The 17516-nt window shown below is 42.6% G+C and overlaps 1 protein-coding gene across 4 annotated transcripts in view; it reads left to right on the top strand.

Moving 5' to 3' along the window:
* The first annotated feature begins 11247 nt into the window (after nucleotides 1-11247).
* The window catches only part of DCBLD1 (discoidin, CUB and LCCL domain containing 1), a 67150-nt gene continuing 60881 nt past the window's right edge, over nucleotides 11248-17516 (top strand). For 3 of the 4 annotated variants that reach the window (XM_063666533.1, XM_054490689.2, XM_054490688.2), the window contains exon 1: nucleotides 11263-11525. In XM_063666533.1, coding sequence (XP_063522603.1) covers nucleotides 11414-11525 — 112 coding nt within the window. In that variant the 5' untranslated portion in view covers nucleotides 11263-11413. Of the gene's footprint in view, nucleotides 11526-17516 lie in introns of all 4 variants that reach the window. The other variant, XM_054490685.2, reaches the window with a different exon arrangement.

Genomic DNA, 17516 nt, shown 5'->3' on the forward strand with positions numbered 1-17516 from the left:
CTCTGTCGCCCAGGCTGGATGCAGTGGAGCGATCTAGGCTCACTGCAAGTTCCGCCTCCCGGGTTCACGCCATTCCCCTGCCTCAGCCTCTAGAGTAGCTGGGACTACAGGCGCCTGCCACCACGCCTGGCTAATTTTTTGTATTTTTAGTAGAGACAGGGTTTCACCGTGTTAGCCAGGATGGTCTCGATCTCCTGACCTCGTGATCCGCCCGCCTTGGCCTCCCAAAGTGCTGGGATTACAGGCTTGAGCCACCACGCCCGGCCGACTCATATATACCAACTTTCATAATCCTGTCAACCCTTACATTTTTATATCCTAGTTTCAGGAACATTTCTTCTCCACGCCCAGACCAATTTACCCTCTCTTGTGCAAAAGGCTTTGAGTCCTCAGCTAACGGGGACTCAAAGGGCTGAGCCAAAGGACCCTGGCCCTTTTGTCCATCTTTCTTGATTGGTGGGCCTGATTATTGCCCTAGGCAGTTTCAGATCAGATTTTTCATTATAATCTCTGTCTTCCAGCTTTTAAAATTTCTCCAAACTGGGAGAAATACACCTAGGTGGTTTGGGGCCCTTTAAAGATGGTGGACAAGATGGGCCTCCCTTTGGTCCACCCAACTTTCAATGTGTTCTAGGTCCTTTGTTCTAACCCATCAATTTCCATTTTATTCGTTTCATTTCTGAATAACCATCTAGAGATCTTTATCCTGCTAGGATGAGTCCCATGACTCTCCCTTTCTTTTTCTTCTTAGTTTTACCCCATCACTACTTTCTTTATTCACCTTATTTCTTAATAACTGTTTTAAAATTTCCACCTTCCTGGACGAGTTTTTGACTCTCCTTTTTGCCTTTCCCAATTCTCTTGTTAATTAACTTAGTGTTTTTCTTAGCATCTGTAAGACTTGGCAAGCTGAGACAGCAAATTTGACAAGGCTTCTTGAACTGTCGTTCAATTCTGCAGGACTAACATCACATGGAGTACCCATGTAGAAGGGGCCCCCTTAACCACAGCATTTACCATGACTTGGGTAATAGACATTTTCAGCAGGTGAATATTCCCATCATCATAAAGCCAGTCCCAAACGGCTTGCATACAAAGCATATCAGCTGCTTCATCTGGGGTGTTCTACTTGGAATTTTTAGGTGGTCTTGGATAACCCCTCCCTCAGAGTAAACAGACCTTAAGGTGGCTTTTATCCTGTCCACCAGGCTGGCTCTTCTCTCAAGAATAATCTCCTGTGTGTCTGCATCATATATTCATCTGCAATTGCTTAATGGTGAGCTGTGGGTCTGGCATTAACCCAAACACACTCTTCCACTCTGCAGCATTTAAAACCAAAAATACTGCCCCTACATTAGTCACTCTCATAATCCATTTTATTATAGCAAAGATTCCATAGGAAGCTAATGATACCAATCTACAAAACAATTCCCTCATACTGTGTCCTCTGGTTTCAGTAGTTACTTGGTTTTGCCCTTCTCTCACATTGACTGCCTTCTTGGTAACCACAGGTCTTAGAGGTACTTTCTGTTGTTCCTGCATAATTCTGCCCTTGGTGGGCATCTTTGAGGCTGGTGGCCTAAGCCCAGATTGAAATCCAACACAGCATTCTCTTTTAATTTCATTTTAGCTGTTACAGATAACAATAACCAACAGATTGAAGATTTCACTTTTTCATTATTAGTTTGTATTTCCTTATACATCTAGTGAACCAACTCCTGGGAAGTTGGACCATCTCTAAATTCCACTGGTAACTTTTACCTTTAGCAACTGATCTCAACACATTGCAGCTTCATACCATTGTTACCAGAAAGGGTCCTGGATCCAGACCCCAAGAGAGGGTTCTTGGATCTCGCATAAGAAAGAGATCAAGGCAAATCCATAAAGTGAAAGCAAGTATATTAGAGAAGCAAAGAAATAAAAGAATGGCTACTCGATTGGCAGAGCAGTGGCATGGGCTTCTCAACTAAAGATACTTATAGTTATTTCTTGATTATATGCTAAAAAAGAGGTGGATTATTCATGAGTTTTCTGGGAAAGGAATGGGCAATTCCTGGAACTGAGGGTTTCTCCTCCTTTTAAACCATATAGGGAAACTTCCTGAGGTTGCTGTGGCATTTGTAAGCTGTCATGGGACTGGCAGGAGTGTCTTTTGGCATGCTATTGTATTATAACTAGTGCAAAATGGTGTAATAAGCAGTGAGGACAACCAGAGATCACTTTCATTGCTATCTTGGTTTTGGTGGGTTTTGGCTGGCTTCTTTACAATAACCCGTTTTATCAGCAAGGTCTTTGTGACTTGTATCTTGTGCTGACCTCCTATGTCATTCTGTGACTAAGAATGCCTAACCTCCTGGGAATGCAGCCCAGTAGGTCTCAGTCTTTTTTTTTACCAGCCTCTATACAATATGGAGTTGCTATGGTTCAAACACCTCTGACATATTTCTCCCCTCCCTTTTACAAGAGAACCCTTAATCCTAAGAGTTATGGAGAGAGGAAGATTCATTTTCTGTAACTTCTTCAGGCTGAATGGGGCAACGATATTCCTGTCTAATTATTAGGGTCTCTTGTATTCAGGGTAGAGAGGAACTCAGTCAGAAAGCATCAGTATGTCAAGGGGCACTCATAACTCTTGAGCTCTGGCAGAAAGTAATATCAGGAAAATTAATGTGTTCAATTTAAGAGAACATTGATTAAGCTTATTCTGCATTCCTACATATAGAGTACAATAACAATATATTCCACAAGAGTAAAGCTAAATAAGTAATACTATCCCAAGTAAACTAAATAAGAAGGCTTTCCACGAACTGGGCAATTGTTGAAACCAAGCTAATATGGAGTCACTAGATGATTCCAGTACGTGCCCAGAATTAGAATACTAATCCAGATTTTTACATTACCCATCTGTCTTGTTTCTTCTGAGCAGCAGCCAGAGATCACTTGTTGGTTCACAAGAATAAGCAGGGTTAGTCTGAATTGCAGAAAAAAAAAAAAAAAACCTCAAAAACAACTGATGAGAATAGAATCTAATAACAGGCATACCACAGTTTTTGAAACATAATTTTTCTCTCTCCCATTTTTTTTTACTAAAGACATTTTTACTAAAGACAAATCATGGTAAGACCGATATGCTTTGCTCTCACTCATAGGTGGGAATTGATTAATGAGAACACTTGGACACAGGGTGGGGAACATCACACACCAGGGCCTGTCATGGGGTAGCGGGAGAGAGGAGGGATAGCATTAGGAGATATACCTAATGTAAATGACGAGTTAATGGGTTCAGCACACCAACATGGCACATGTATAAATATGCAACGAACCCACACGTTGTGCACATGTACCCTAGAACTTAAAGTATAAAAAAAAAAAAAGAGACCGATAAGCTTTATTATGCTTGGCCTGATTATTTGTATACAGTACAGCAAGAATAATTATTTTTCACATAGGCTTTTTCAATTGGCTTTGATGGAACTCTGTTTCATAAGGAACCTCAGAAAAGACTTTTTTTTTTTTAAAGCCAAGCCCAGCCATGGGTTTGTACCCTCAAATACCTATGAGTTGGGTAACTTCCTCTCCTCTTGAGGTCCCAAGATAACCTGGGATTCCTGAGCCTGTCGGAAAGTGACACTCTTTACCTATCACACGTCAGGAACCCTGTACAGGAACTGTGTAGACAAGGTATGAGGCCAGTTTTCCCAAGGGACTTTTATTGGCTCTGTAAGTCAAGTTAGATTCCTTAAAGGAAAACACACAATTCCAGTCAAAGCCTTGGTAAAATAACCAGTTTCTCCAATTGCATCCTGTTGCAAAAGAAAACATTCTTATTGCACTTATGCAAATAATTATATTTCCATAAGTTAAGGATATTCACAAATAGTCTTCAAATTCTGGAAAAATCAGGTAGAGAGAAACAAATATGCTCCAAATTTTATTCATGGGAGTATACTTTATTCAATTGCTAAAAGCTGCCAATAGCTCAAAAGTTCTCTTGACTTGGAAAAACAAAACCAAGGATCTATAATATTTTAAGCAAAAAGTAAAAAAAAAAAAAACTTCAGCCTTCTACTGGTTCAGTCCATGAATATTCATGAACATTCCAGCTCTCCATAAAAGTCCTGAAAGTTTTTCCTCTATTCTAATGTCACAATCTCCAAAGTTATCAGAAACCTGCATTCAAGAGCACCTGTCAAAGTCCTATAGCTGACTAGAATCTAAACAAGACAATAACTGTCTGTGGATGACAAAAAGTCCTAGGACAGCCATTATTAAAACCACAACTGATAAGAAATTTTGGCTACTTCTGTGGCATAAAACAGTTTTACATAACAATGATAATTATTAATAACATAGAGTAAGTCATATCAGAATTATAGGAGTTTCCCGTAATTTTGGAACACATGCCAGTAACATATTTATACAATACAACCCAAAGAAAGCCAAACACCATTTCGTATTTAACAATGCTTCCTGTATGATTTTTATACCAAATAAGCCAAATGTCATTTTGGGACAGGGACCCCCTAATATCTAAAAGATTAATTACGTCAGAAAAAGTCACAATTTATAATTTGATTTTGGAAAGTTTGTCAAATATCAAATCCTAGGTGACCGTAAGTCACTCATTTAGCCAAAATAGGAGCTCAAAAAATAATTATTTTGAGATGGAGTTTCACTCTTGTTGCCCAGGCTGGAGTGCAGTGGCACGATCTCGGCTCACTGCAATCTCCGCCTCCTGGGTTCAAGCGATTCTCCTGCCTCAGCCCCTTGAGTAGCTGGGATTACAGGTGTCTGCCACCATGCCTGGCTAATTTTTGTATTTTTAGTAGAGACGGGTTTCACCATGTTGGCCAGGTTGGTCTTGAAGGCCTGATGTCAGGTGATCTGCCTGCCTCCGCCTCCCAAAGTGTTGGGATTACAGGCCTGAGCCTGTAATTTTTAAAAGACAAAAACGTTTACTCATCAATAGAGGGAAGACTTAGCTTTCCAAACAATCTGTCTCTTTCCTTTCTTTTTTTCTACAGTTTATTCAAAAGGGTAGACAAAAAACTTTCATTTTTTAAAATATTACATGAAAATCTTGTAAAAGAGAGAAAGCCAAATTTACCCTTGCCTTAGTGCACTATTGATGTCAAACCTAATTCTCAATAAAACCTTATAAACAAATCTATCCAATCTTAATCATTATGACCATATGCTAAGATTCTTATAAACGTTTTGTAATCTTTTACAATTTTTGTGACAGAGCAGACCAGTGCTGTGAGAAAAAACATGTTGTGCTTTTATTCCAATGTTCAATTTATGAAAAAACTAAATAATACTCCTTTAACTTTTAGCTAATATGTTCATATACAGAATTTCTTTTACAAGATTAATTTTTCACAAACATTCCACAACTTGCCCAAACCTTCAGCTTTTTCCTAACTTAAAACAATCCTTTAACCTTTTAATCTAGGCAAAAAATCTACATTCCCATGATTTCTTATATAATCTTTACCAAAAACACATTTTACTTTGCTTACACAACTTGCATGTAAAACTGTTTTTATTTTCCAAAGATTACTTAAGTTATGTGAGCTAAAAGGCATTACACTTCTTACTTTTCTGACAAAATGTTTGATTTAAGCACTTATTATTTTTTAAGCCAATTAATTAGAGCTCTTGTATATATAAACATCACATGCACAACACATATAAAAAGAAGAAGATCTAGTAGTTGTAAAATTTTTCATTTGCCAGTGTTTCTTAATTGAATTACTGGCTTCAGGATGGAACAGGGACAGGAAAACAGGCAGTTTCTACAGCCTAATAAGCAGGCACAGCTGGAAGGCAAAACAGATCCCCAAAAATTAAGGGTCCCATTTTATACCAGATCCTGGATCCCCAAAACGAGAAACGCTATGGAAAAAGACAGAACAATGATTTTACTGTGCATTTCATTGCAAAGCAATCTAAAGCCAATCAGCCCATTCTGTGATTAGCCCATCCCTCATAGGAGACTTATCTCTGGGTGTGTGAGGGCTGGGGAGACACATCTGCATACCTTCCAGGTGGCCAAGAGCATACTTCTCCAATCCAAACCAAGGAGTCAAGTGTTCGCCCATAACTGCCATTAGCCTTTCCTAAAAGTATATTTCCTACCTAGTTATTATACACAAAGTAGTTTTTGATACCCAAGAGTCAAAACATCAGATAACACAATGCAATGCAAAACAGAACAGAGCCTAAGATGTTGAGAGAGATCTATCCACTTTCAATTCCTGAGTTCTCTGAGGAAAACAGAGGTTTTTCCCCAATGCTGGTTCTACGGCATCTCCTCTGTTTTTCCCAAGGAGTCCCAGGCTGTTAGAACTTGAATATCCACTTTTAATTAAGTGGACTTTTCACCATAGCACTCTTTTTTTTTTTTTTTTTTAAAGTCCTTTTAAATCTCTTACTACCACCTTTAGCCACAACAAACTGCCAATATTTCTGGCTTTTGAACTTTACCAAAAATAATCGCACAGGTGGAACCCATAAGCCTTAACTATTAAGCTACAGCATTGGGAAGTTTCTATTGCACTTCCCAGAAGGAGTCTAGAGCAGCCAATTTTGAGTTTGCAAAGGCATAAATTTTGGGAATAACTATGACATGAACCCCAAATTCCTGTTCCCTGGATGGCAGAGACCAAGAGAAAGTACTGCCACATGGTTACAAGGTCAGGCTCCCAAGGACAGGCTCCCAAGGACATTTTTCAACATGTGGTCTCTGGGCAAGATGAAGGAGTGAACAGTTAACCTAACAGAAAAGTCAGAAAAGAGAAAGAAGAGAAAGAGAAACACAATTAGGAAACAGCTGTCCTGGGGTTGTCATAAGAACCAACTCAGATCAAGTATATGAAACTTCTTCAAAAACTATTTCTTGAAATGGCACAAATGTATCGCATGTAGTACAGATGCAACCAGAATTTAAAAATAGGGCTGGCCCCGGAAAGTGATACCGTAAATCGATGAATAATGAATCAAACACAATGACGGAATAAGGGAGAAAGCCTGGATAGGAGAGAGCCTGTTTGCCTCAATAGCATGCCTAAAGAAAGAATCGCAGGACAATGGTAAGTTTTATCAGAAATGGAAATTAGAGAAAGCCCACTTTGGGAGGAAAGTGTTGACTGTGCCCTGCTGAGCTCTGCCACAGGGAGGGAGGGATCTGACCTTTGTAGCCTAGCTGTTTAGTGCTTGTGGCAAAAATATCCACATGGGGGTGACAACGACTCTCTGTGACCAAACAGTCAAGCTCTCCTGAGCCTTCTTTTTATCTAGGCCTTGTCCTTGAACCCTGTCTTTGGCCTGCCTAGTCCAGCTTTAGCAAGAATTCTGCTAAGTTAGTTCAGAGAAAATACTCCACCCTCTGTATTGGATCAAGTTTCTCCTCCCTTATCTTTGACATATAAGTCCTTGACCTGCATTCAGCAAGAATCCCATTAAGCCAGTTTACAAGAATCCCCTCTACCCCTGATGTCTCCTCCTAGTGATTTTTCGTCACGGACCCCTCACCCTGCCCAGTGGTTAGAAATCCCTGATTCAAAGTTGAGCCTGATTGCTCCTCTATTGCTGTAATCTTGACACCTATTACAATGCAAATCTGAACAAGTTTCTACACTTTCCCTGCTTCCCACTACCCCCTGGAACCCTGAGATCCTGCTTATGCCTCCCACTCTGTATTCGGGCTCAAGTTCACTGATATAGTAGGCTCAATCTCTTTTTTATTTTTGAGGCAGAGTCTTGCTCCCACTCTTCGCCCAGGCTGGAGTATGATGGCATGATCTCAGCTCACTGCAACCTCTGCCTCCTGGGTTCAAGTGATTCTCCTGCCTCAGTCTCCTGAGTAGCTGGGATTACAGGCACCCACCACCATGCCTGGCTAATTTTTGTATTTTTAGTAGAGACGGGGTTTCTCCATGCTGGCCAGGCTGGTCTCAAACTCCTGACCTCAGGTGATCCACCCGCCTTGGCCTCCCAAAGTGCTGGGATTACAGGCATGAGCCACTGTGCCTGGCCAGGTTCAATCTTTATAAGCACCCTGTGATCTCTGTTTCTGAGCTTTTAAAATAATATCTTTTCCTTGTCTGACAAACATTGTCTTCCTTCTAATTAATATCTTCACCTCTCCCAGGCCCTGCCAGACTTTTAAAATCCAGGTTATATGCCCTTCTTCTGTGATTCCATGGTACCCTGTACCTCTTCTATCACTGTGCCTATCAATCTATATAATTCATTTTGTCTGTATAATTAACTTTTCCAAATTTTTATTATTAGATCATAAATGAGGAAGAGAAGGTATTTATTTTTATTGTACTGCTGTCACGTTGTTTCACATATGGAAAATGTCTAAAATATTGGGAATTACAATTGAACTTGAGATTTGGGTGGGGACACAGATTGAAACCATATCAGACATCTATAAGGGCTTCAGTTTTATAGCTCAGATAGTTTTCTTCATAGAGTCACAGGCAGAGTTACTAAATGTTAAGGATAAATTGAATTAGGTCATTGAACTGGACTACAATCTATTTTGAAGCTGTCTGTTTAGAATCATACTAGGTTTGCAGTTCTGTTTAAATTCTGTCTTACCTAAGCAAGACAGAACACATAATTTATAATATAAAATAAAGCAGCTCCTGACCAGCTGTTATGTATTTTTACAGAAGAGCTAGCAAATGTAAGCATAAATTGCAGTAAGATATGCAAAATAAGGACTGGATGGCAAGGGGGGAGATGGGTTAGAAGTGCAATAGCCTATGAGAGACACTTCCCTAGAGATATTTCCCATCATAGTATGTGAAATGTTTATAGATAGATCCTAATAATTTTTCTTAATGGAACTTGGTTCTTAGATTCCATCATGCATCATTTAAAAAAATCAAAATGGAATCGTCTCAAGATTAAAACAAGTATATTAATTCAACAAGGCTTATTTCATTGTATACAAAAATATACTGTAGTTCCAGCTACTCAGAAGGCTGCAGCAGAAGGACTGAGACCAGGAGCTGGAGGCTGTAGTGCACTATGATCAGGCCTGTGAATAGACACTGCACTCTAGCTGGGCAACATGGTAAGGCCCTTTCTCTAAAAATGATACATACATATACATATACATGTATACACACACACACCCCAGGTATATATATTTTATAATCTGTTGTATTTTCACATTTTTCTTTTATTATGATTTTCTTAACTAGAGATTTTACATTTCAAGGAAGGAATGGCATGATGAAATCAATAGGATCTGGCTGGTCTTTCTGTTTCTTCATTGTTACCAGATCCTAAATCTTTCCCCTTATCTGGCTCAGGATTCAGGTGTACAGAAGATAATTCCATTCCCATCAAGGTATTGACTGAGATAAAAAAAAAAAAAAAAAAAAGGTCACCCCTGAAAGCCCACCTGCCTCACATTATGAATTCCTCACTGGCAAACAATACTCCCCATTGTCTTTGCTTCATTCATAGCTCACAGTGTCAAACCTGTTGGAGCCTGGAAGCAGCTGCCCAAACTCAGAAAGAATGAAGGGAAATAAGAAAAAGGGAAAACTGAAGTTAGGAGGAGATTCAACGTATCAAAGTATCGTTTTATGTTTTTGAGTGTAAGAATACTCAATATTTTTATGGGTGTGAATTTACTTTCTGTTAAAAAATGATAAAACCTACCATTTATTAGGTACTTTCTCTACATGCTAGAACCTAATATACACATTCAGTTAGGTACTTTCTCTACATGATAGAACTTAATATACAAATTCAGTATACACTTAATATCCACATATATACCCAGTTTGATTCCGGACCTCATCTCTTCAACAAAGCTGAGGTCCAGAATCAAACCGGGATCCCCTCCATTTCTAAAGCCCAAGTTCTTTCATCTAAGATATGCTGCCTCAGAGAAAGCAAAGTCCCCAAAACAATCTCATTTGAGATTTTATCAGCTTGTTTATTTAGTTAAAAAAAAAAAAGGAAGAGGGAAAAATGAACTCATGTATGAAATGAGTCTGTCCAGGGTATCCAAAGATCACGAGGGGCCAATATTTGCCATTGGAGGGGCTGTTGCTTCCTCTCCGCCTCCATCCTTCCCTGCGCTGCACCTCTAGGTGAAACTTCAGCGTGCCGCGCGGTGGTGCGAAGGTGAGGGCAGCGCGCAGAGGAAGTAAACGGGGACTGCAGGGGACCAGAGACGTGAGATAGTCCTTAAAATACATATCTAATCTGTCCTCGTCATTTTCCACTGCCACCACCCTATTCAACTACTCGGTAATAACCCTGTAATTCTCCAGTCTCCAATCTGTCCTCCCCAAACCCTTCTCGCAACTCCTCAGAGGATCATCAGGTGGAGTACTTCCCCCTTCTGAACCTTCCGTGGCTGCTCACTACTCCGAGGACCAAGTTAAACATCCTTTAGGTTATTTAGCTGCACGTCCTGGCCCCTACTCTATACACTAGCTTCTACATCTGGCTGTGCACCCACCTGTTCACTGTGCTCCAGCCACCTGGCCTTTTCCTCCTTCAGCTTCTTTGCACAACTTGTCTGTTTTGGCTCCTGCTTTAATCTCAGCTTTGATGCCACTTAGGCCTTTCCTAGCTGATTCCCGCCCTCACCCCCGTTACCCGCCATCTAATTACAGCTCTCTAAATGTGCTTCAACAGCACCTTTCATGTCACTGATTGCAATTTGCATTGAATACTTGCCTGATTATTTTTAATGTCTGTAAGTGCCACATGGGTTTAGCCCTGCTCCTGACAAGCACACTGCTGAACTGAGGAAGTTTTGAATGAATGAATGAATGAATGAGTGAATAAATGAGTGAAGGTCCTACTTGGCACCGTCATCATCCTATCCTCAAAATATTTCGAGTCCCTCGGTGTTGCTATCCCTGGCATGCCCATCCCCGCGGGCGGGCAAAACCCTGGAGGTGGCAGCCTCCTAAGGCACCGCCGCGGGCTCAGCCCCTCCAGGAAGGACTCCCGCACCATGCGGCGAGGGGCGGGTCCGGCGGCGAGGTGTCCTGCTGCCTAGCAGGTTCACGTGTACTGGTGCAGGTGGGGAGGAAGGGAAGGAAGGAGCGCAGCAGGGAGCGCCAGATACGTGGAGGGGAACGCGGGCGGCGCCTGGCTCGCCTCCGGCCTCGCCGTCGGTCACTGCCTGGGAACGCGACTTCCTCCTCTGGGGGCCGACGTGCGGGGCGGGGCGGGGCCGGGCGGGAGACGCCCCCGCAGGGCTGGGCTCAAAGCCGCCCCAATGGGATTCGGTGCGGGGCAGCGACTGCGCCCCGTCCCGGCGCCGCGCTCGTCCGCTGAGTAGGCGGCCCGGCCCGGGCAGCTGCGGCTCGGAGTCCGTCGAGGGGAGGCCGAGCCTGCCAAGCTGGCGCCCAGCGGGGTCATGGTGCCCGGCGCCCGCGGCGGCGGCGCACTGGCGCGGGCTGCCGGGCCGGGCCTCCTGGCCCTGCTGCTCGCGGTCTCCGCCCCGCTCCGGCTGCAGGCGGAGGAGCTGGGTGAGTGGAGCGCGTCCGGCTGGCGGCGGGACCCGAGGCGCCGGGGGCGGGCTGAGGGCTGCGGGGCGGGCCGGGCCTGGGGGAACGGAGCGCGGGAGGAAGTCGGGCTCGCCGCTTGCCACCCGCGGAGTCCGGCTCTACCCGCGGGGCTGGGGGTGAAGTAGGTTGCTGCATTCCGTGTCGCTCCCCCACCAAACTCTTTCCTTCCCCCAAAACCAGAGAATTAACCTGGCGTCTCTGCACTTTCTCTCCGCCGCCCCCCAGCCCATTTCACTTAGTTTCCAGACTTCCTGACTCTGCTGGCCCCGTGAGAAGTGACCTGACCCCGAGGGTCGCCTTAGGGGACAGCCGTGTGCAGGGCCAGTTCTTTCCAGCCGCCTTTTGACAAAGCCGCTCCTCGGCCGGCGCTGGGCCCTGCCCTTCTTGCCGCAGCTCCTCCCGCGCGGAGTTGGAATCCCGGCGTGTGCGTTCGGGGCTCGTGCGGAATGGCCGGGGCACGTTTGCTGAGGTTGGCCTTGGACGCGGGCGACCAGGCGGTGCTGCCACCTCCTCCCGAGTGGCGCCGCAAGTTGGAATCGTGTGGCTTCCTGTGTATTTGAGCCGGTAGACTCTCAACCAGGCTGCTTTTTCTCTGGAGCTGGTCTTTGACTTGGAGTTAGACCTGATTAACCCACAACCGAGTTTACCCTCTGCCTGTCCAGCCGATTAAGGCAGCAACCCCCTTTACCAGCCCTGGGTGTCCCTATTTCATTTGTCCTCATTAATTAGTGCTTTTTTTTTTTTTTTTTTTTTTTTTAATAGCAAGGGCCAGCTTTCTGCCGAGTTGTTTCAGTGTTTCCTCTCCTCCCTTGCTCCTGGCCCAATATGCCTGAGCTTATTTAATGGCGCTGAGTCTATCCAGAGTACTTTGACAGCTCCCCCAACCACCATGCTTTCTGGTGAAATAAGAATCAAAACTAAAACCAATGCCGGCATTTTTTTCACTGAACTATGCCTCCATTCTGAAACATTGATACTCGAGATGTTGGTGGTGGTTCCTAAGTTTATATTACATACCAATTTGTTTAAAAAATCCCCAAAACCCTAAAGTTATTTTGTCTGGTACTGTAGCACAATACTAGGCAGATTGTAAAATTGTAATAAATACGTAAGATTTTGTTAAATGCGTAGGACTTTTATAATGGATGTTTTAAATATTTTTATTTTTTTCTCAACTCACAGTTTGAAGGTGCACCTTTAATACTATACGTCTATGAGAATCAGTCCAGCAGTATGTTCCTGTACTAATCTGGCCAAAGCTGTCACTTATCTTTCCCAATAAAGATTTAGATTTCGTATGGTCATCCAGGCTGTTAACTGGGCACTTTGTGAGAGCGGTTCTCTAGGAACAAGTGTGATTGCTTAGATTCTTTTTAAAAACCTATTATCATTATTATTATTTTTGAGACAGTGTCTCACTCTGTCGCCTAGGCTGCAGTGCAGTGGCACGATCTCAGCTCACTACAGCCTTAACCTCCTGGGCTCAAGCAATCCTCCCACCTCAGCCTCTTGAGTAGCTGAGACCTTACAGGTGCATCCCACCACACCTGGCTAATTTTTGTATATTTTGTAGAGACAGGGTTTAGCCATATTACGCAGGCTGGTTTTGAACTCCTGAGCTCAAGTGATCTGCCCACTCGGCCTTCCAAAGTGCTGGGACTTACAGGCATGTGTGGTTGCTTAGATTCTTACTGGGCTTCAAATCTTTATAATTTTATGTTAGGGTTGTGATAAAATGCTACCATCTGTGTTATAGGCAATTTCGTATTAGACTTTTATTTATTGGGTGGTTTTAGGAAACAAATGGCATAACTTGACCTGAATGTTTATAAGCCTAATCAATACAATTAATTAAGTTTTTTTGTGTCAGAGTCTGGTGACCTCATAAAGCTATACTGGGTCCTTTGTAGGGCAACTGCTTGCCTATCTGGTGTTTTTCTTGAATTAAATTTTTAAAAAAGTGTCCACACCTCCCGTTGTTTGCAGCCAGCCAGGTCTGGCATTTGGGTTTAGTGGCCAGAGCTTGGGATTATTTCGGCTCCTTATGCCCTGTTCTTCTGGATCCACTTAACTAAAGGTACATATTTACATAGATTGTTTCACGTAAGTTTGACCTTTCATAATAAGACATTAAGTTGATCATTAGTTTTTATTCCACTTGTATAAATTCATAGGTTTGGATTTAGTCCAAATTTGTTACCTTGATATACATTTTTGTAGAATAAAATACCCTTCATTTGTGTAATGAATTTGTGCAACCTAAAACTCCCTGCTTCTCTCTCCACCACAAGATTTGCAAATGGTTATTAGCTAAAGTATTCCCTTATGATTTAAGTGAAGAATCAGAATGAGCGCTTGATCTCTGAGGAAACTTCCAAGTGTAGATTCAAATCTTGCATACTTAAGAATTGCTTCAAAACCCTCTGCCCAACTCTTAATTTGTTATTTAGAAGGTCTGCTGTTAAATCATCTGTCATTTATTTTGGGTTAGACATAGGATCAGCTGATAGATGATGTTTTAGGTGAGTGGCTTTTTTAAAAATCAGCACAAATTTATTCTGTCACCTTCTGTACCAGTGTGTGCACTCACCCTTCTCTTGTCTCATCTGGACAGCTTGCCTTGTAGACTGTAAGATCCTGAGGGTAGAGACTGGGACTATATAGTCTTTGTCTCCCGAGTATCTGACAAAGGTGCTCAGTGTTCCTTGAGTTGAACTGAACAATCTCTTTGTGTTTAGGATATATTTTGAAATTACTTCCTAACTAGTGGAAACCAAGTAATAAAGAGCCTACTGACATTCTTTATAAAGATGTACATCTGCTGCTTCTACTGATTAATTTTGTTTATCAAGTCCAGCTCTCTTGGCATGCTTATTTCTATATGTAAGGATGCCGTTTAAATGAAAATACAGCAGAAAGAAGGGAACATGCCAGCAGAACAATATGTACAATATCTTTTGGCTCTAGTAGATATAATTTGTAACACTCAGAAACAGTGAGTTATATATTAATATTTCAGAGAAGAAAGAGGTTATGTTAAAAAAATTCTTTAAACAAATCAAATGACATGTTTAAAGCAGAATTTGTACTCTGAATAATGTCTCAAACTGCTTTTATTAACTTTTCATGTTACAATTTGAACCCTTTAACCTTGTGGAACTGACACAGACTTGAAAATCATTTTAAAAAACCACAACTTGGAAATTAGTAAGGCATCTGACATTTATGAGGAATTATGTCTTATTTTTAAGATACATGGGGGCATTAATTTAATTGCAGCATTTAGCAAAGGTTTTAGTTGTGTTAAAGCAGGAAAAAAAAGTTTGTTCTGGGAAATATACCCCATAGCATTTACATCTATTTCTACGTGTGTCTTAAAGCATAAAGTCAACTCTGTACATGTTAGAGCAATTAGTTGTTTTTCTTTATTAAAACAAATCAATAAATGTTAGCTATCTTAGTATTCATTACTGTTTATTACTATTGATGTGACAAATATTGAGGCCTCTTTGTTCTGTCTCCTCTACTGCCTCTCTGACCTCATTCCCTGAAATGCTCCCCCCATACTCAGGCCTCTCTAGCCGTTTGGTTTTTTTGCTATTTCTCCAAAATGACAAGCACTGTTCTACCTCAGAACCTTTGCACATGCTGTTCTCTGCCTGGAATAGTCTTGCCCCAAATATCCACAAAGCTTGCTCCTCCTTCAGTGTTTGTTTAGATGTTGCCCTCTTAGGGAGAACTTTCCTAACCACTTGAAACCCTCTCTTCATTCCCAGAATTCCATATTCCCCTTCTTAGCTTTCAGTTTTCTCTAGAGCAGGGATCCCTAAGCCCTGGGCTGCAGACTGGTACCTGTCAGTGGCCCGTTAGGAGCCGGGCCACACAGCAGGATGTGAGCAACAGGTGATGGAGCATTACCACCTGAGCTCGCCTCCTGTCAGATCAGCCGGGCATTAGACTCTCATTGGAGCTTGAACTCTATTGTGAACTGCATGTTTGAGGCATCTAGGTTGCCACGCTCCTTATGAGAATCTAATGCCTGATGATCTGAGGTGGAGCAGTTTCATCTCGAAACCATCCCCCTCCAACCCAGCCCCATACACGGAAAAATTGTCCTTCACGAAACCGGTCCTGTTGCCAAAAAGGTTGGGGACCACTGCTCTGGAGCACTTACCCTCTTCCAACAAAGCGTATAATTTACACTTTAAATTGTCTGCCTTCTTCCTACTGGATTATAAGGTCTGTGAGTTTTGTGCCTTGAACAGTGGCCATATTGGGAGCTCAATAGGGGATGGGTGCTTAGTGAGGGTGGGGTGAGAAGGCAGTGAAAACACAATTCTTGCCCTGTAAGACTCAACCTCACTCTAGTTAAGCAATCAAAACTGGCCAGAGGTGGCTCACACCTGTAATCCCAGCACTTTGGGTGGTTGAGGCAGGCAGATCACTTGAGCTCAGGAGTTTGAGACAGCCTGAGCAACATAGCAAAAACCCATCTCTAGCGAAAATACAATAAAACTAGCCAGGTGTCGTGGTGTGCTGTGGTCCCGGCTACTCAGGATGCTGAGATGGGAGGATCTCTTGAGCCTGGGAGACAGTGGTTGCAGTGAGCTGAGATTGAGCCACTGTACTCCAGCCTGGGTGACAGAGCAAGACCCAGTCTCAAATAAAAAAAGAAAAGAAATTAAAACCTGGACACGGCAAAGTAATGAAATTGTATGTCTAATCCAATGTTGAATGTAAAAGTCTGAAAGTATGTATGTAAAATAGAGAAATTCATTCTGGCATATTAGAAATTTGGCATTGAGGGTGAAGGGAAAAATATAGCCAGAATTTCAGATTGTTTTTTTTCATTAGACTGAGTAGTTTTGCCTTTTTGCAAACTGAGGAGTCATGTGGATGTCATCTTCCAGATGTTCATTGTCTGCTTTGTATATTAAAAAAATAGTTGTTTGCCTTACTGGGTGAGGGAGACTTAGTTTATGGGAAAAATAAAGCAAACGCATGTGATGACTTCTTACCCGATGTGGAAATAGAGTTGTGACTGTGAGCCCTGGTATGCTGAATCTAGAACCAACTGCCAAACTTGCCTTTCAGTGGGAGTTGAAGAGGAGGGGTTTTGGGGGATTGTGGGGTAAGCATTGGAGGATTCCCTAACCAAGATCCATGAAAGCAGAGATGAATCTCAGCCTCTTCTTTCACCACTAGCACCCAGTACGGTGCCTGGCACATAGCAGGCTCCAGATAACTACTAGTTCCTGAGTCAGCGCATGAATACTGTGGTTGAGGTTTGAAAGAATTGAAAGGAGGGTAATATTCATGTTATTTTAAACAGAAATTGTGTATATGACTATTGTGGAGCGTTAGGAAACACAGTGCAGGGATTTAAGAAAATAACTAGGCTGGGCAGGGCGGCTAACTCTTGTAATCCCAGTACTTTGGGAGGCTGAGGTGGACAGATCACTTGAGTCCAGGAGTTCCAGACCAGCCTGGGCAACATGGCGAAACCCCCGACTCTACAAAAAATACAAAAATTTGCCAGGCATGGTGGCACACGTCTGTAATCCCAGCTACTTGGGAAGCTGAGGTGGGAGGATCCCTTGAGCCCAGGAGGCAGCTGTTGCAGTGAGCTGTGAGGGTGCCACCATACTCTAGCCTGGGCAACAGAGTGAGACCTTGTCTCAAAAAGAAAATAACTTTGAAGTTATTCAACTCTGAAAAAAACCGGGAATCTCTGAGACCCTTTTACAGGCAACAGCAGGAAAACTGCCATGAGTAAGGGGCTGGCAGTCTTGAGATTAGACGGGGGAGCAAATGATCCACTGATTTAGACCAGGTATCCCCTATGGTCTGCTAATGCTTACACATTTAGGGTATCAGGGGCCTACTTCACCTCAAACATCATTTGGGGACAGTGTCTAGGCATTTGTGACATCAGCACTGTGTTAAGCCATA

The sequence above is a fragment of the Pongo pygmaeus genome, chromosome 5, assembly GCF_028885625.2.
Source record: "Pongo pygmaeus isolate AG05252 chromosome 5, NHGRI_mPonPyg2-v2.0_pri, whole genome shotgun sequence".
NCBI lineage: Eukaryota > Metazoa > Chordata > Mammalia > Primates > Hominidae > Pongo > Pongo pygmaeus.